This window comes from Microcaecilia unicolor, chromosome 11 (genome assembly GCF_901765095.1).
Source record: "Microcaecilia unicolor chromosome 11, aMicUni1.1, whole genome shotgun sequence".
Lineage (NCBI taxonomy): Eukaryota > Metazoa > Chordata > Amphibia > Gymnophiona > Siphonopidae > Microcaecilia > Microcaecilia unicolor.
Window position 1 is genome coordinate 40,334,249 of NC_044041.1, and position 20,618 is coordinate 40,354,866.

Here is a 20,618-nt window from a genome sequence, read left to right on the forward strand (position 1 = left end):
CATCAGCTGGAAACAGAATACTGGTAGTCTGTGCATGTGTGCAACCTTTCATAGGACAGAGCTCACAGCTCTTAAGCCTCTGTCTCTATCGTTTGGTGGGCAGGCACAACCTATGCATTTTGGACTAGGCAGGTAAGATAAGGAAAATGCATTTAAAGTAGAACACTGCACAGAAGTTGGAATATTTGAGTTTTGTTGAAAGGCTTACCAGACTGATCGTTTTCTACTCAGCAGATAGTTTTCAAAAATAATTCCAGCTATGGTCCTCCCTTTGCCCACACCTGCACCATCCCCTATTAAGAAGCCAGCTCGATCTCCATTAGGAAGGAATGTTTCATGTTGCTATAAATGCAAAAAAAGTAAAATCAAATACAAGGGTTTACTGTAAAACCAAATTAATGTAATTAGTATCAGAGGTATGAACTATAAAGGTCCTTTTAGATGTTCAGGAAAAAAGACCAAAAGATGGAAGAGAAAACATATATTACCAGAAGTAGTAACTATGCTGTAAAACATTACTAAACATTCATGTATTTTTATGAGAAATCGGGTCTTACCTGATAATTTTCTTTCCATTAGTCTTTCCCACTATTCTAGAACCTGTGGGATAGCTGCATCCATCAACCAGAAGGCAGAGATAGAGAACTGAAAACTGAGCTGAGACATCTCTCTTGGCATCCAGGATGGAAGCTCTGCAGATGAAATGCTGATACCACTTTCGGAAGGAAAGAAGGAACGGTGTGAATGGAGACCCCCGCCTCAGAAAAGTAAAGAAAGGGATTCCAACAAGGCAGAGCCTGAAGTAGAGAACGACATGGGAACCTGCGGCAAAAATTTTTTTTTTTTACCAAGGTTTACCACGGGTGCGGGAGCAAAACCTTTTACCATACCACGGGAGCAGTAAAAACATTGCTCCCACGGTAAAAAAATTAAAAACCATAATTACTGTAGGTCCGGCATCTCCTCCCTCCCTCCTTCCTTTGTTCTTCCCTCCCCTACCTTCCATCTCGTCGCAACGCAAGATTCCCCATAGGCCTGCTCCGGGGCCTTCCCTCCTCTGCTGACTCCCGCCTTCTGATGCAAAACAGGAAGTTACAGCAAAAGTGAGGAGCTGGAGGGAAAGCCCCGGAGCAGGCCCATGGGGAATATCCAAGGAGGTTAGATTGCGAACAGGAGATGGCATGATGTCCAGCATTCCTATGTCACTATTTCCTCTGTTCAGCATCATTAGTTATGTACTACTACTATTTAACATTTCTAAAGCGCTACTAGGGTTACGCAGCGCTGTACAATTTAACATAGGACAGTCCCTGCTCAAAGAGCTTACAATCTAAAGGACAAATGTACAGTCAGTCAAGTAGGGGCAGTCAAATTGGGGCAGTCTAGATTTCCTGAAAGGTATAAAGGTTAGGTGCCAAAAGCAACATTGAAGAGGTGGGCTTTGAGCAAGGATTTGAAGATGGGTAGGGAGGGGGCTTGGCGTAAGGGCTCAGGAAGTTTATTCCAAGCATAGGGTGAGGCGAGGCAGAATGGGCGGAGCCTGGAGTTGGCAGTGGTGGAGAAGGGTACTGAGAGGAGGGATTTGACCTGTGAGCGGAGGTTTCGGGCGGGAACTTAAGGGGAAATGAGGGTAGAGAGGTAATGAGGGGCTGCAGACTGAGTGCATTTGTAGGTAAGAAGGAGAAGCTTGAACTGTATGCGGTATTTGATCGGAAGCCAGTGAAGTGACCTCAGGAGAGGGGTGATATGAGTATATCGGTTCAGGCTGAATATAAGACGTGCAGCAGAGTTCTGAATGGATTGAATGGGGGATAGATGGTTAAGTGGGAGGCCAGTGAGGAGTAGGGTGCAGTAGTCAAGGCGAGAGGTAATGAGAGCGTGGATGAGAGTTCGGGTGGTGTGCTCAGAGAGGAAGGGGCGAATTTTGCTAATGTTAGAGGAAGAAGCGACACGTCTTGGCTGTCTGCTGGATATGCGCAGAGAAGGAGAGGGAGGAGTCGAAGATGACTCAGAGGTTGCGGGTGGATGAGAAGGGGAGGATGAGGGTGTTATCAACTGAGATCGAGAGCGGTGGAAGAGGAGAAGTGGGTTTTGGTGGAAAAACGATAAGCTCGGTCTTGGCCATGTTCAGTTTCAGGTGGCGGTTGGACATCCATGCAGCAATGTCGGATAAGCAGGCCAATACCTTGGCCTGGGTCTCCGCGGTGATGTCTGGTGTGGAGAAATACAGCTGGGTGTCATCAGCATAAAGATGACACTGGAAACAATGAGATGAGATCAGTGAGCCCAGGGAAGAGGTGTAGATTAAAAAAAAGAAGGGGTCCAAGGACAGGTCCCTGGGGAACTCCAACAGAGAGCGGGATGGGGGTGGAGGAAGATCCATGAGAGTGTACTCTGAAGGTGCGGTGGGAGAGATAGGAGGAGAACCAGGAGAGGACAGAGCCTTGGAACCCAAATGAGGACAGTGTGGCAAGAAGTAAATCATGATTGACAGTGTCAAAAGCGGCGGAGAGATCGAGGAGGATGAGGATGGAGTAGTGGCATCTGGATTTGGCAAGGAACAGGTCATTACAGACTTTAGAAAGTGCTGTTTCTGTCGAGTGTAGAGGGTGAAAACCGGATTGAAGCGGATCGAGGATGGCCTGAGAGGAGAGAAAATCAAGGCAGTGGCTGTGAACGGCACACTCAAGTAATTTGGAGAGGAAGGGTAGGAGGGAGATGGGGCGGTAGTTGGAGCGACAGGTAGGGTCAAGTGATGGTTTTTTGAGGAGAGGTGTGACTACAGCGTGCTTGAAGGTGTCAGGGACAGTTGCAGTGGAGAGAGAGAGGTTGAGGATATGACAGATGGAGGGGGTGACAGTATGAGAGATGGTGTTAAGTAAGTTGGTGGGGATGGGATCAGAGGAACAAGTGGTGCATTTCGAGGAGGAAAGAAGGCGGGCGGTTTCCTCCTCGGTGATATTAGGAAAGGAGGAGAAAGAGGCCAGGGTTGGTTGGTTGAGGGAGAGGGTTGAAGGGTGAAGAGGAGGAGGTGGCTTGGTAGTGAACTCAAGGTTGATCTTTTGCACCTTGTCGCGGAAGTAGTCAGCCAGTGATTGAGGAGAGAGGAGGGGGGTGGGGTGGGAGCGGAGGGCAGTTTGAGGAGGGAATTAAGGGTGGCGAAGAGACGAGGGTTGGAGCTGAGAGAATTGGTCAACTGGGAGGATAGCATGAATTTGTAATGAAGGAAATCTGAATAGGTGCGAGATTTCCTCCAGAGGCGTTCAGCAGATCGGGCGCAGGAGCGAAGGTAATGGATGCAAGGGGTCAACCAGGGCTGGGGATTAGTGCGCCTTGTGGGATGGGAGATGGATGGTGCTAGGATGTCCAGAGCAGAGGAGAGAGTGGCATTGTAAGCGGAGACAGCCTTGTCGACAGACTCGGAGGACATGATGGAGGGTTATGTGCTGGAATGCACTCAAGTGCACCGTGGTCACCAAATAAAATCAACTGCAATATCAGATTCTCCACTGAGCATATTGGACACCTTCCAGGGAGAGAGCATGGGGAAGTAAGCCTATGTTGACGACAGTGTGGGCTACAGGGTACACTGGAGCACTTATGGTGGGACTGCTCAGTGGTGCAGGGAGGGAGTGAGGTATGGGATTGAGTTAGGCACTGGACAGGAGAGGACTGGTAGCATGATAAAATGGCCTGTCTATTGGGTTCAATTCCCCAGTGCTCTCCTGACAATGGTCTTCCACCAAGTTCTGCTCACCTCTTGATTTTGGCAGCAAAAATGGGGATAGCATGAGCTTGGAAGGAGATCAGGGGTCCTACTACATCGCACTGGCAAATGCCTATCCATGATCTTCGACTTTGTGATAAGATCACATTGGAGTTGAAGGGGAGGGGACAAGAATATCATCAGATATGGGGTGGAGCTTTAAGGGGGATCCTGTGGCTCCACATTGCTCAGCCTGGGAGGGTTGCAATGGGGGGGGGGGGGGGGGGGGGGGGGAGAGGACAATCCTATAGACCATGGGAGTTTTTGCTTTCTCCAGGTTGCCTATTTTCTAGTTTTAACTCTCTTTTTCTTAGGGTTGTTAGTTTAGTTATCTACTGCCTATCAGGTAAGATTAGGGGACCACATATTCTCACCATGATTGTGGTCTGGAGTGTTGAGCAGGAAGAGGAGGACGGGGTTCAGCAGCTATGGATTCTTATTTGTAGATATTGTAGTACATGTTTTTTCCTTTATTACAATTGATTCTTTCCTCCACCGCCATCAGATGACTACGGGTCCCACCTTGCTTCTGTGCCACATGGAGCCTGTAATAAGTTCCCCAACCTGACTTGCTGGTGTCCATCATCACTGTGCGGCGGAACAGGGGGCTTCCATGCTTTGTGATTTGTACTGCTGCCCTATGACTTTTTCCCTTCAGTGTATTTCCCTTGGTTGGCCAGCAGGTGGTGTCTGACCTCTGCATTATACCTGTAAGGTCTGTTACATTCCCCATAATAGAAAAGTAACCTGCAGTGTCATTGGTCAAACATCTTCTGTGTCCTGATTAGCCCTGAAGCCAAAGACCTAGCCCAGAATGTGGTAGAACTCCTCAGTCTCAGTTGAGCGTGTGGAGGGAGTAGACTGCTGAGGCCCTGTTCAATACCTGTGAACAGTTTATTTTTCCTGATCTCCCCAGGTACTACTAGGTAGTAAAAAGCGTTCAGCTAGATTAACACTAAATCCTTGTTATTTTACCTGTTCCCGTTTGTTCTTTACATTTTTACTGTTGACTGTTCTATTTGTTTTGATAATAAACTTATTAGTTTGTTTGCTAGCTCTGTTGTCCTGGATCGATTAAAGTTTGTGTTCTCAGTCTGTGTGCGTTTTCTAGGAACGATGAGACCCCTACGATTGTGGCCCCATAGCCTCTCGAAAACACCAGGAAAATAACTTGTCCAGAGGCAAGCGGGACCTAGCAGTGGGTGGAGGGTATGCCCGTGTAAGGGCACATACACAGGTGTAGGCAGGACTGGGCCAGACACTCCAAGTGGCCACAGGATTAACCCCAGGTAGGTGCTAGGGGTTAACGCTAAGGCATTACATGACACTCACCACCTCCCATTGCGTTATCGTAAAGGGAGTTCTAATTGATAAATTCCTGGGCAACAACCACCACTGCATACTCCGTCTGGTAACCAGCATCCAAGGAAGATTAAAGGTCATACTTCTGTGACACCGTAGACCAGTGGCTGAGAAGAGATTCCTGTAATGGCCACAAACGAGTTCTTGCCCATGGCACCACTTCCACTGCCGTCATTGACCCTAGAACCTGGACACTGTCCCAGACCCTGGGCCTGCCTTGACTGAGAAGACAAATTTGTTGAACCAGCTTCGACCTCCTGCACTCCATGAGGAAGATCCTCTCCTATGCTGGATTAAACAGAACGCCCAGATACTTCAGCGTCAGCTATGGAGTTAAGTCTGCTCTTCTCAAAATTGATCACTCAATCCAACAACTGCAGAAGACGGACAATTTTGTATGTTGCCGCTATGCTGTCTGAATAAGACAACGAACAAACGAGCCAGTTGTCAAGATATGGGTGATTCCTTGGCTCTGAAGGAAGGCTGCTGCCACCACCACCGTAATCCAGGTAGATTTTCTTAGAGCCATGATGAGACTGAAGGGCAAAGCCCTGAAATGGAATTGACAGCCCAGTACTGCAATACATAGAATCTCCAATGCAGCAGCCATATAGGTATATGCAAGTACGCCTCCTTGAGATACAGGGCAGTGAGAAATTCTCCCACTTTAACCAAGACGGGAGCGGGACACTCGAAGGTAGCAATGAAGACCTTTGAGATCTAAGAACAGATGAAAACTGGCTTCCTTCTTTGGGACAATAAAGTAGATAGAGTATCTGCTTTGTCCCTGTTTGACATGGCATGGGGACTGGAGAAATGGCCTGGACTGCCAGCAAGGAATCTATGGGGGCCTGAACCTCAACCACCTTTTGATGCTGCTTTTACCTCCTAAACCTTACTCACTTGTTCAGTACCCCTATTTTATCATCCCCACCTTAGTAATTCCCTTATCTCTTATTAGACCTGTTTGTCTGTCCTAATTAGATTGTAAGCTCTGTCAAGCAGGGGCTGTCTTCATATTCAAGTGTATAGCGCTGCATACGTCTAGTAGCGCTACAGAAATGATAAGTAGTAGTAAGAAGGGTGGAGTGACCAGGCAAGAGAACAACTTGTAACCTTCTGTAAGGATTTCAGAACTCACTGGTCTGATATGATTTTGGCCCACTTTTCCCAAAACTCCTGAAGATATCCTCCCACTGGAGGAAGAGTGGATCAACCTCTCATCACTGCAAAGTTCTGGAGGCACTGGGTGCTCCAACTAAGAGAACTTCCTCCTGTCCACAAGAATGGAAGACTGGCATACCTGAAAGCAAGACTTCTGACCATATTGCTGACGACCAGGTCGATATCATCTATGCCTCAAAATCAAGATAGAAAGCCCCCTGAAGACGGACGAGCAGAATCTTTCGGCTTATCCTTGGGCAACCACTGTGGCATAGTTTCCCCCACTTCCTTCACCAAGTTACTAAGATCTTCTCCAACCAGACACCTGTCCCGAAAGGGCAATTTAACTAAATGGGATTGATGCAGGATTGGCTGTCCAATGCAGGAACCAAAGTTGTCAACGTGCCATGACAGCCAAAGACATACTGTGGGCTATAATCTCTTAACATGTCAAATTGCATCTGTCAAGTAGGCGAACCCTGCTTCCAGCTGGGTATTATGGCGCCAGATTTGTGTTGCAGACTGCTGATGACATTCCAGGCATGCTCTTGCCAAGAATGAACTACACACCGACGCTTGAAAGCCAAAATGCTTGTTTTAGCAGCTTTCTAGCTTCCTATCCTATAGGTCACTTAAGGTGAACTTCCGGTGAGGTCATCAATAAGATGGCAGCTTCAGCCTGAAGCTCTGTCTGTGCCCTATTTAGGCAAAATTTTAGCTTTTACCTTCACTAATTTACGGTGTCTGCTTCTGAAAGCTCATCGGAGCTACTCCTACTCTCCACAATCATGTCACATAGACACCCTGGCGAGATAAAACACTTATTTTCAAGCCCTGAGCTGCAATGATCCAGAAGGACCGTGTGGTATGCAGGAAGTTGATGGGGCTTTCTCCTAAGAGCAGGATATTTTTTGCCTCCTAGAAGTGGGAGGCTCTTTCCCCCTCAGATGGCCATATCCCTCTTACAAAGAAAGACTTCAGGTTCTACCATGAGAATTAAAATTAGATCTACAGAGATATGCGGCCCAATGTATGTCAGAGATTAAACTCCTTATACAAGTCCTCCACGGAAGATCTTGGGGCCTGCGTGGAGGAGACAGAACAGCAACTGGAGTCCCATGCTGAGACATGGCAGGACTTGGATGCTCACTTGAAAGATCACACCACATTGTTGGCCTCAGTCAATGAAAAGCTTGAGGATATAGAAAACAGAACATGAGGAGGAAGTGACGTCACCAACAGCATGGACGCTTGAACTGATAGCTCCGGTGGCCTCGCGGCAAAAACGAATAAAGTTGAGATTTAAGACAACGCTGGGGCGCTAAAAATAACAACAACATTACCCTGGGCAACGGCGCTTCGTTGGTCTATGACTTATTGTCGGACAACAGCTGATCTTTCAAGATTCGCGTTCGCGGGAATCGCGGCAACGCCGAAAAACAAAATGGCGGACGCCCGAAAAGGGAGAGAGTCAGTGACCACGGACAAGCCCAAAACACAGGGGCTACAAGCGGAACAGCAGGCGATGGGTGACCCCGCAGAGGAGGAGCAACCTGGCTTGCAAGTATGGCTGCAGAATATTAGTGCTGAACTTAAAGCACTCCGTACAGAGGTGGCAAAGATGGGCTCCGATTTAAGAAGTGAGATCAGGGAGCTGGGAGCCCGGCTGGAAGAAACGGAGACACAAATAGATGTCCACGGTGAGGCCCTGAGCTCGCTGGATCAGACCATCGTTGAACTGCGGGGAGACCAACAACTGCTACAGGATAAAATAGAAGACCTAGAGAATCGAGGTCGCCGTAGCAATTTGCGATTCCGAGGTTTGCCTGAAACTCCACTTTATCAGGATAGCGAGCAAGTAATACAGCAAATTGTGCAAGAATTATTCACCAAGAGCGGAGCTACGAAGGAAACTGTGACAGTGCAACTTGAAAGAGCACACCGGGCGTTGGGACCAACACGAGGCAACAAACCCAAAGATATTATAGCCTGCTTCACAAGCTATAAATTAAAAGAACAAATACTAAAACTGGCGCGACAGACACAGGACCTCAAATGGGACTCTTACAATATTGAAATATATCAAGACCTAGCAGCGGCGACGCTGCGACGGAGAGGAGATCTGAGACCCTTCACGAGACACCTCAGAGAACTTAAAATACAGTACAGATGGAGGCATCCTTTTGCCCTGGTATTTTATAAAGATGGAAAAATGCACCAAATCTGGTCACTCGCAGAAGCCAGAGTAATCTGCCCGGAAACGGCTGAGTTGGAGGAGCGGCGAGAAGCAGGCCCGGGAGAAAGACCCCATACTAGAGCTATCCCGCCGAAATGGCAGAGAGCAGGGAAAGGACCGAAAAGACTACAGCGCCAGCACTCCGCATCACAGATCACCTGAGGAGGAAAAGGACAGGCTACAGGAAAAATTAATAACTCTAAAGTTGTTGTTGAAGTTGAAGTTGATAATGTGGACTACAATCCCAGCGTTGGACGTGAGGTAGTTTCAAAAATGTTGTTGCGGCGGGGCCCCGAGGAAGCGCCGGCTGTTCCTTCCTCTGAGTAGGCACACGAGTAGGTTGTAAAGTGATGCCTAGATTGTACGGGGGGAGGATGGGAGGGGGGAGAGGGGAGGCTATTGAGGGGATAGTAGGGAACAAAAGCAGTCTAAATGTGGAGCAAGTAAGGGGTATGGAAGATGCTGTTGGCCAAATTAAAATATGGTGGAGGGGCGTAAAATTTTGTGATAAATCTTAATGGGGGATATTAAATGTATGCTGTTGAATGTCAGGGGGCTGAATATACCCAGAAAACGGCAGCTTCTGTTTCGTGAACTAAAGCGACTTGGGGTAGACATAGGATTGATACAGGAGACTCACCTCAAACCTAGATATGAATACCTATGCACCAACAAGAAATACCCTACCATCCATTTTGCCTCGAATACAGACAATACAAAAAGCAAGGGGGTACTGGTGGCATTCTGTAGTGGTAAGCCCTGGGAAATAAAAAAGGTTATAAAAGATAAAGAGGGGAGATACCTGCTGATAGTAGTTGCACTGGGGGATAGAACATATACACTAGTGAATGTGTACTGCCCCAACACAAATCAGGGGGACTTTCTCCAAAAGGTAGACCAGACCCTCACCAGACATGTTGAGGGAACTTTATTGGTGGGAGGCGACTTTAACCTTACCCTGAATCCTCTATTAGATAACACAGCAAGTAAGGCAAGCTATGCCAAACAGGATAGGCGAAAACTACATGAGTTTATAACACGCTGGCAGCTTGTAGATTACTGGCGAAAAGATAACCCCGCTCAGCGAGCATATACATGCCATTCTATAACACATCAGTCGTCCTCCAGAATAGATATGTGGCTGGGGGATACCTCCCTGCTGGGTTCAATAGGTGCGCAATCTATACTTCCCCATACTTGGTCGGATCACTCACCGGTGACACTCACAATCAGGGAGCCAGTTCCTGGTAAGAAGACACGGCAGTGGCGCCTGGATGACGCCCTATTGGCAGATCCATCTAATATATCCCAGATAGAGGCGAAAATCCAGGAATATATCAAGTTCAATGATAATGAGGAGGTCTCCCCAACAGTGCTGTGGGAGGGATTTAAAGCGGTGATAAGAGGACACTTGATAGCTCTGCGATCTAAGAGATGGAGGGAAAGATGTGCTAAAGAAACTGAACTGCGCCAGTTACTTACTCAGACTGAGCAGTTAATTCAGGAGGGAAATGAGCAGAACCAACAGGAACTTAGGGGGCAGGCGCATAACATCCGCACGCAGATACAGGAACTAGAGCTAGCAGATATAGCAGAAAAACTGCAGAGGGTGCGTCAATCATATTTCGAATTTGGGAATAAACCCAGCAGACTACTGGCTCACAAACTAGCTCAACACACTAGCAGAAATATGGTAAGTGGCCTTAGAGACGCAGAGGGAAAGATACACACTGAATCAGAATTTCTAGATACGGCTTTTAGCAATTATTACCAACACTTATATAGCACCGAGGGGAGCAGTGGAACAGAAGAAATTAGGGCTTATCTAACAAGTGTAGATCTCCCACGACTCCCAGAATCAGCAAATCAAATATTAGGGAAACCCATAACACTAGAAGAGGTAGAACTAACGATCAAGGGGCTCGCCATTCATAAAGCACCAGGGCCAGATGGGTATACAAATAAATTTTATAAAACGTTTGGAAAATATTTGGCCCCCTTATTGGTACGGGTATTTAATTCCCTGAACGAAACCACAGGCCTCCCACCGACATGGAACCTGGCTACGATCACGGTTCTCCATAAACAAGGCAAAGACCCACAGCAATGCAGCTCTTACAGACCCATCTCCTTACTAGGAGTAGACTACAAAATATTCTCCAAAATTATGGCCACTAGGCTGCAGAAATATCTCCCACAACTTATTCATGAAGACCAGGCAGGTTTCGTGCAAGACCGACAAACATTTGATAATATCAGGAGGGCCTTACAGGTTATCCAAGGGGCTCGAGCACTTCAATCACCTCTTTGCATATTATCGTTAGATGCGGAGAAGGCCTTTGACCGGGTCAGCTGGCCATTCTTATTCGCAGTATTACAAGAGATGGGGGTGGGAGGGCGTTTTGCGGAATGGATACATTTAATATATAAAACACCCAGTGCAGCTGTGCGGGTTAATGGCATATTGACTAGCCCTTTCCCCCTGTATAGAGGCACTAGACAGGGGTGCGCATTGTCGCCCCTACTATTTGCTCTAGTAATGGAGCCACTGGCAATAAAGATACGAGCTCATCCTGGAATACGGGGCCTAGTGGGAGGGGGCATCGAAACAAAGATACTACTCTTTGCAGACGATATTCTGCTTCTTCTGAAGGACCCCCTGACTGCGTTCCCAGTGTTAGAGGATGTAATTCAGACATATGGAGAGCTATCGGGCTTCAAGATTAATTTCGAGAAGTCCGAGGCACTTGATATAAATCTACCTAAAACCTCTTTAGATATACTAAGGATACAATATCCATATAGATGGGCAACCAAGTATATTAGATACCTCGGGGTCAATATACCACGCCAGATGGAAGAAATATTTGAGTATAATTATCCGAGTAAGGTGCGGGAACTCTTCCGGGAACTAGAACGGTGGGAGGGATTAACTATATCATGGGTGGGCAGAGTGAATGCCATAAAGATGATAATACTCCCGAAATTGCTGTACCTATTTACGGCCCTCCCAATCGAGATACCGGACTCCTTTTTCCGGGGTCTGCAGGGTAGAATATTCTCATTCATCTGGAAAAAAAGACCACCCCGAGTAAGGCGGGAAATGATGTACCAATTTCGAGATAGGGGGGGCATGGGGGTTCCCTCCTTTCAGGACTATTATAGGGCAGCTCACCTACGAATTCTAGCAATCTGGTCTCAAAACACAGGGAAAATATGGACAGATATAGAACAAAGCTGGCTAGAACCATACCCATTGAAAGCTATACCATGGCTACCAAGGTACACTTTGCGAGGCCTGATCAAGAGAAGTCCCCCCCTGCTGCAGGGGCCATTGAAGGTATGGGACAGGGTTAGAGAACAATTTTTCCCCGAACACAAATACTTCAAACATACATATCTCAGATATGCACCTCAATTTGGCCCAGGAACTGCAAACAGTGTATATAAAGATTGGGAAGAAATGGGATTGTATGCATTAGGACAGATGTGCGAGGAGGGAGAGATCCCCTCATATTCACACTTATGCCAGGAACATGGACTATCTCCCATACAGGCCTTTCATTACCATCAGGTACAGAACTTTATTAAATGTAAAGCGAGAGAAGAACTTGAGCTGACCGAGACACAACTTGAAAAAGGAATGACCAGCGGGGGGAATAAGGGAGGTATATCTAGAATATATAAAGCACTCATGGCCCGAGAAAACCCGGTAGAACGATATACACATAAGTGGGAGATAGCAATAGGTACTATGTTTGAGCCAGCACAATGGAAAAGGGCGATCAAATCCTTACTTAGAGTATCAATTTCTAGCACCATGATTGAGAATGGGCATAAAATATTATATGGCTGGTACCAAACCCCAAGTCGCTTAGTTAAGATGTTTGGGTCAGGCTCCTCCCAATGTTGGAGGGAATGTGGATGTGAGGGTGATATGTATCATGTGTGGTGGTCTTGTATACATGCACAAAGATACTGGAGGACTATTGTGGACTACATAAATCTAGTGACTGCCACACACTTTGAACAAAAGGCAGAATATTGCTTACTTCACTTTAAACCACCAGCAGTTCAGCCACATGTGCATCGGTTTGCCACGCATGTGTTTGTGGCAGGTAAATTGGTACTGGCGGCGGAATGGAAAAAACCCAACCTGCCGGGCATCTCAAGGGTTCAGGAAAAATTGAAATACATACACTTGATGTCCAAGCTCACAGCTATGAATAAAGGACGAATGGCCCAACACCACAAGATTTGGGAAGCATATCTCAGTTGGTCAGCATCATCAGTGAACATACAAGGACATAAAGACTGCGGATAGGGGGTGGGGGGGGGGGGGGGAAAGGGAGGGGAGGGGAGGAGGGGAATGGGGGGTTAGCTTAAGGATGTTTAAAGTGGAATAGATAAAGCATTGTAACATGCAATCATCCCAAAAGTTATGTACTTTGTGAAAGTAAAACTGTTTAATGTTGATAATTATGAAAACACCATAAATAAAGAAATAAAAAAAAAAAAGAAAACAGAACATGACAGAATATATGTTTACGCGGGGTGCCCAAAACAGAAGGTGAGGGAGTGTGTACATCTTGTGCGTGCCATATGCTCCCTACCTCCTTGAGACCACTGACTCAGCTACAAGATAGCGGAGATTTTGTTTTGGATAGAGCACACCAGACTTTGGGCCCTGCTTGCAATGACAGACCCCGCAATATGGTGGTCCTTTTTCATTCTTATCCTTTGAAAGAGAAAATCCTGTTGGCAGCACATAAGGCAGGTGGAGTGACCACAAAAATGCAAAAACGGAGTTCTTTCAGGACTTGTCAAGCACTATCTTGCAAAAGCACCGCGATTTTAAAGATGTCACTTATATTTTATTCTCTCCCGTCTCACCTTTCGTATTATCTTTTATGGTCAGTGGGAAAACCTGTAGGGTTACAACTATGTTGGATGCCAGAGCCTATTTACGGAAAGCAGACTTATGAAAGAAAGTGGAGCCAGAACCCGCTCAGACTTTTCAAGAAGGCCCCATTACCCCATGATGGTATAGAGTCCCTGAACGGGCCCACTGTCTCAAGCGACACTCCTCGGATTTTCCTCAGACCTGATGGACTCTTGCAATGTCTTCTTGTTACCTCAGACCCTTAAGTACATTGGGACATTGTCCACTTCTCAGGGGGCTATCCTGTAGATCAGTCCATTGTTTCTTTATCTGGAAGCTAATTGTTCTTACAACTTCGGGGCCCTAGATGTAATGGTACTTGTATTTCAGGAAATTGAAGGGGGAGGGAGAATCCTTATGCGGGTGGGAGGATGGGGAGGATGTCTATGCCTTGGACATGGTTTCTGGATGCCATTTTCTTTGTTTCCTGTTTCCCTCATTCTACTATTTTGGATGGTCCCCTGGGGAGTGGAGTGTGGATGACTGCTATTAATGTTATCATTTGGAATGTCTGTGGACTGAACTCCCCCATTAAACGGAAAAAGATCTTTCAGGCCTTGCATCGCAGGGGAGTGGGGTTAGCATTCCTTCAGGAGACCCATCCAAGTAACGTAGAAATTACAAATTGCACCGAGAATGGGCGGATCAGTGTTATTCCACAACCCCTACACCTAGAAAAGCAGGTACAGTTATTCTAATCAACAAAAATATCCTATTTGAAGAACTGGGCGGTCTTCATGATAATCAGAGCAACTGGATGGTGGCTCATAACTTATATGGGAAGCCTTACCTTTAATTCTCTTTAACAAACCTAGGAAGAAGGTACTATCATATATGCTGGGTGAATATTATTGGGTGGCAATTTTAATGCAGCAGCTGATGCCCATAGGGATAGAACATCCTCGTTGCCTGGGGTCCCTTCTAGATCCCACTGGGGGGGGGGGGGAGGTGGGGAGAGGGAACTTATGCCAAAATTTAAATCTTCTTCATATATGACATATCTTAGCATCCTGGGAAATATGGATTTACTCATGTCTCCATAGCCCACTTTTGTGAGAGCTGCCTGGATGATCCTTTGCTTTCTAAAAACTTTTCTTGGCAGTGGAGAGTGTGGAAATCCTCTCAAGTGGAATATCTGATCACGAAATAGTGACGGTTACGATTACTTACGATTACACTGGCTAGGAAGGAGCATGCCCCTTTATTTAACATAGTAACATAGTAGATGACGGCAGAAAAAGACCTGCACGCTCCACCCAGTCTGCCCAACAAGATAAACTCACGTGTCATTTTTTGTGTATACCTTACCTTGATTTGTACCTGTCTTTTTCAGGGCACAGACTGTATAAGTCTGCCCAGCACTATCCCCACCTCCCAACCACCAGCCCTGCCTCCCACTGCCGGATATTTGAAGGATGATACAAATTTTCACAAATATCTTGTTGGTAAATGGGAGGAATTTAGTACACACCCGGCAACATTTGGATACTCCTGGCTTGTTCTTGGAAACGGGTAAAGCAGTAATGAGGGGGTAGATCATCTCTTACCTACACCATACATGAAAACAAATAAACCATCATATTTTACTCTTACATGCTCAATGACAACTAAAAATTAACTAGACAGAATAGGGAGTAATACTCCCAACTGCAACGCTTCCTTAATGAGCAGCTTCACCAGTGTACATTGCTGATTTACAATTTAGAAAAAATTGATATTTAAATATGGTAATAGGATGGGCACCTGTCTGGTTCGACTAGCCTGGATGGAGGAGGGGTTACGTTTATTCCCATAATCAGGGATCGGGGGGGGGGGGGGGGGGGGGAGACCCGTTGCCGACACCACTTTTATATGTATGATGATCTACAATTACTATAAAACCCTATATACTGAATCTGGGGCATACCTTCTTCCCCTGGAGATTTTCTGCACACTTCACCTTTGCCCATGTTAACGGAGAAAGACCTCGCTCTTCTTCTTTAGATTGTAAGCTCCTTTGAGCAGGGACTGTCCTTCTATGTTAAATTGTACAGCGCTGCGTAACCCTAGTAGCGCTTTAGAAATGTCAAGTAGTAGTAGTAGTAAATACCCCTCTTCATGGGGAGGAAATACAATTTGCTATTAAGGAGAAGTCTGGGTCCAGAAAGACTTCCAATTGAATTTTATAAGATCCTCTCCCCACATTACCTCAACACTCCTAGTGGTCTACATGGAAGCACTCTACAAAGATGTCCTTCCTGAGACTTTGCAGGGGGTTGTGGTGATCCTCAATCTACATCTTATAGGCCTATCTCCCTGCTGAATGTAGATGTCAAGCTTTATGCTAAGGTGTTGGCCCTCCGATTGCTTGATATTATTCCTCGCTTGGTGGGCCTCCATCAGGTTGGCTTTGTAAAGGGGTGCAATGCAGTGGCAAATGTCTGTCGCTTATTACATGCGATGGAAACTGTATGAATCCATCAGCTTGAGTCCATGTTGGCACGTTTCGACATTGAAAAAGCTTTTGGAACACTTTCACAGGACTACCTCTAGGAGGTTTTAAAGCATTATGGGTTCACAGACCAGATTTTTAACAGTGATAAAATTGCTGTATAAGGATCCTCGGGCTCACATTTTAATTAACGATTTGTTCTCCCTTAGATTTTTTTTTTATTCACAGGGGTACACAGTTTACAGTTTATTAAAAGCTTGATATATCACTAAAAAACAGAGTTGACCTAAGCAGTTTACAAATTAAAATTACACACATTATAAAGAAATGCCATTAAAAAAAATAGGACTAAGCAAGGGAATGGTCAGGGATGCCTGGTCACTGCAATCACTACTACTACTACTACTACTACTACTTAACATTTCTAGAGCGCCACTAGGGTTACACAGCGCTGTACAGTTCAACAAAGATGGACAGTCCCTGCTCAAAGGAGCTTACAATCACCCACCAAGGATGTCCCCTACTTTATTTTGGGCATGGAGCCATTAGCTCTCAAACGTTTGGGGGACCAATGGGTTTCAGGCATTTGAATGGATCAACTGGAGTTGAAATTGGTTTTATTTGCTCATGACTTACTACTTGAAATATCAAATCTGGTTGGGGCCTTGTCCAGAGCTTTGGAGAGCTTGATAGAGTATGGCGCCATATGAGGTTTATGGATAAACTAGTAAAAAAGGCCCGTTTCTGTTAGAAATGAAACGGGCGCTAGCAAGGTTTTCCTTGGAGTGTATGTTTCAGAAAGAGCGTGTGTGAGAGATGGAGCGTGTGTGTCAGAGAGAGAATGTGAGAGAGAGAGAGACAGAGTGTATGTGTTTGTGCGAGAGAGTGTGTGAGAGACAGTGTTTGTGTTTCTGTGTGAGAGAGAGGGACAAAGACAGTGAGTGTGTGAGTAAGAGTGTATGTGGCAGACAGAGAATGAGTGACTGCGTGTGTGGTGTGAAGAACCCCCTCACCCCCTCCCTCTCCCCTGCCCCCTTGCAGCCAGGCATGTGCAGCGACCCTCCTCTCCCCGTGTTCCCCCTGCAGCCACCCATGTCCTGCATCCCCCTGCAGCCACCCATGCCCATCAACCCTCCTCTCCCCCTGCTGCGTCCTTCCTGTCTCCCCTGCTCCCCCTGCAGCCACCCATGTGGTCTCAGTCCCCCCCCCTCAGCATCCCTCCTATCCCCCTGCAGGCACGCATGTGCAGCGTCCCTCCTCTCTCCCCTGTCCCCCCTGCAGCCAGCCATGTCCAGCGACCCTTCTATCCCCCTGCAGCTACCCATGTCCAGCGACCCTCCTCTCCTGTGCAGCCACCCATGTCTGAGGACACTCTCTCCTTTTTCCCTGTTCCTCCCCTGTGGCCAGCCATGTCCATCGACCCACCTGTCCCCCCTGATGACCACCAACCCTTCTGTCCCCCTGCCCGCCCTGCAGTGTCCGTCCTGTATCCCCTGTCCCCATGCAGGCACCCATGTGGTGTGTGGAGCCCCAACCCTATCTCCCTGTTCCCTGCCCCCCCCTGCAGCCACCCATATGCAGCGACCCTCCCCTCCCCTCCCCCTGCTTCCTTCCAGCCACCCATGTCCAGCGAGCCCCCCTTCCCCCCCCAGCCGGCGCAGCACCCAAAGAAAGCCCCTTGTCCCCCCCCTTCGCGCATCACCCGAACCCCCCACCGTGGCACATCACCAAGCCCCTCCCCCTCAACCCCCTCGCCACCCGCAACCGCTAATACAAACTGTGTCCAGTGGCTGCTGCTTCTGCTGTTCAGCAGCAGCAGCAGCCCATACATAAAGAAAACCAAAAAAAAAAAATCCTCCTAAAACGCACCTCCGTTGAGAAGCATCTCACATTGGCTGGTCTCAGCATGCGCTCCTCCTCTCCCCTCTGACGTCTCGGCGTTTCTCCGGGGTCTTCCGGCAGGGGCACTGACATTGAGGGGCGAGGAGGAGCGGCTGCAGAGACGTCAGCCAATGTGAGATGGTTCTCCACGGAGGTGCGTTTTAGGAGGTTGTTTTTTTGTTTGTTTGTTTTCTTTATGTACGGGCTGCTGCTGCTGAATAGAAGCAGCAGCAGCCGCCGGACAGAGTTTGTATTAGCGATCGCGGGTGGCGAGGCGGTCGATGTGGGGGGGGAGGGGCTTGGTGAAGCAGCGGGGGAGGGGTTGGGTGATGCGGCAAGGAGGGAAGGGGGGTAGGGGCTTTCTGATGCCCTGTTGCACGGGTTGATGTGGCGATGCGGCGGGGGGGCACTTAGAGGTGCACTGTCGAGGCTGTTTGTGTGTGTGTGTTTGTGTGTGTGCGTTTGCGTGTGTTTATGTGTGTGTGCGTTTGTGTGTGTGTTTATGTGTGTGTGTGTTTTTGTGTTTATGTGTGTGTTTTTGTGTGTGGGGGGGGGGGGGGGGTTGTGGGTGGCTTTTGTGGTCGTGTGGTTGGGGAGTTTGCCAGCAGTCTGTAGCGATTCCTAGGCAGGGGGAGGAGTACGGAAACACTCCCCCTGCCTGGGTCGTTGTTTGTTGGAGGGGGTTGCCAGTTGGTAGGGGTGCCTTTATGGATCCCTTTACTCTCTGTGTTCCGCCCTCGAGGGCGGGGCAGAGAGACATGGTGAGTTGGATGGCTTCACCACCATGAACTTATGAACTGTTTAGGGATTTTGCAGATGGCTTCAAGCAGGTTGTCTTCAGAATGTTGAGGTATCGTTTTATGTACAGATGGGGCGTGGCTGAGGGCGGGTCTATGAGTGAGGGTGACTGGTCCTAGCCTATGAAGACTAAAGGATTTTTGTGCTTCTCTGCCTTGGAGTGAGCTTCAGAACGTTCAAGGTGGGATTTATTAATATAGATCAAGCAATTTAAGGCTTTACCCTTGGCTCCTGGTTTGGCCTAGCCAGGAACTTTTCTCCTTCATTCGGCTGGAGACATACTGAAATATTTGGGATTGCAGATCCCCAGAAATCTTGATCACTTGGTACTCTTGTAATATTTCTAGACTTCTCAAAGACGCCAAACTTTTATACACTAAATGGATCCACTTACCCTCATCCCTATGGGGTAGGAGTACAACTCGTGAAAATGGTACTTTTGCCTAAATGGGTTTAACCTTTACAGCATTACCATGTATCATAGAACCTTGTGATTTGAGCATTTTGAATGGTTTGTTTCGTAAGTTTCCCCGAGGAGGTAAGCAACCCTGTACTTCTCTCCGCCGATTGCAGTTTTTTTTCATTTTGGATGGTGGTTTAGAGCTTATAATATGGCTTGCCACCTGTGATATGCCAAAGATTGGGTTTTCCATACTACCAACTACTGTGATGTAGATTTTGAACAGGCTGGGCATCCTCACTATTTGGCCTATCTTCTTCTTGACAAAGCACACTGCTTGGCGAAGTTAATCACGACCCATGTGGTGATTCGCCCGGTGAGATGGGCCTGGAATCTTTTTAAGAGATTTGGCTTTCCTGCCCATTGCTCACAGTATCTACCGCTTGTAGGGAATTTACATTTTCCCTCAAGCTTGGGCTCAGGGCAGTTTTCACAGTGGGCAGAGAGGGGTATGACGATGCTGCATCATGTGATTGAGGAGTGAACCTCACATGTTGTTACCTTCAGAGGCTCTTAGCAAAAAAACAAAAACAAAAACATAACTTACTATCTTTGGATTGGTATTCCTATGGCCTAACTACATCACTACGTTCATAAACTGTTTTCAAACTGGTCTTTTCAGAGAGTCTACTTTTGATGAGAAATGGCCCTTACCAGCAGTCACTAAAGAATTATTGGGCCATCATTATAAAACCTTGAAGGAAAAAAAACTCGCGAGTCGGGTAGCAGCTATTTGGGATACAGACTTTGGATCCTATCCTGTAGAGTGTCTTCAGAAAAGCTTAAAGGAGAGTTAGCGACTGGCAGAGTGCATGCAATTCTAGGAGCTGTATTATAAGTTTCTCGTGCGTATGTACAATCACTGTTCGAGAGCAAAAAAGATGGGCTTTCCCACAGATAGTGGCTGTTCCAAGTGTGGCCATCTGGATGCTTCTTATAACCACTGCATCTGGAACCGTACACTTATTTGTCAGTTTTAGACAGTTGTGTGGTCTCATTTGGGATATATGTACAACAGTGTCTGGCAAATCCACATAACAGCCTCTTGGACAATATGATGGACACAGAGCATGCAAGTATCCAGTCTGTTTTTCAGAAAAGCCTCCTTGATAGCCAAGCACTGTATAATTTTGCATTAGATCAAAGATATTCCTCCCTCCATGATGTTATTTCTGTGGATGCTCGAGGACACCAGCCAAGAAGTGTTTTTTTTAAATTTTGGACTCCATATTTGAACACCCTGACCACTCGGGTCTGCTCTATCTTTTTGAATATATTGGATATATAAACTCTTTGGGTGGTGTTGAGGGGTTGAGTCATATGCCGTGCATGTCCTTTTAGTTCTTGCATATTGGCTAGAATTTGGAGAACGGATGGGGCGGTTGAGTTAGAGAGAAGTTTCAGGGAGGGTAGGGGAGTTTTGAAGGTATGGGTGATGTTATGAAAATGTTTTGTCATTATTTTTTTTGTACTTGGCTAATCCATTGTTGAATGTTTCTGCACATGCTACCAAGCAATGTTTGATGTTCTTGTGCATATGACAAAGATTTGAAAATAGTGAAATGACCCTTTCCACAA

The 20,618-nt window shown here is 46.9% G+C and overlaps 1 protein-coding gene across 4 annotated transcripts in view; it reads right to left on the minus strand.

Moving 5' to 3' along the window:
- Positions 1 to 20,618, minus strand: part of SBNO1 (strawberry notch homolog 1) — a 136,111-nt gene that overhangs the window by 84,613 nt on the left and 30,880 nt on the right. For all 4 annotated transcript variants that reach the window (XM_030219562.1, XM_030219560.1, XM_030219561.1 and 1 more), the window contains one exon: positions 209 to 342. In XM_030219562.1, coding sequence (XP_030075422.1) covers positions 209 to 342 — 134 coding nt within the window. The remainder of the gene's footprint in view (positions 1 to 208; positions 343 to 20,618) is intronic.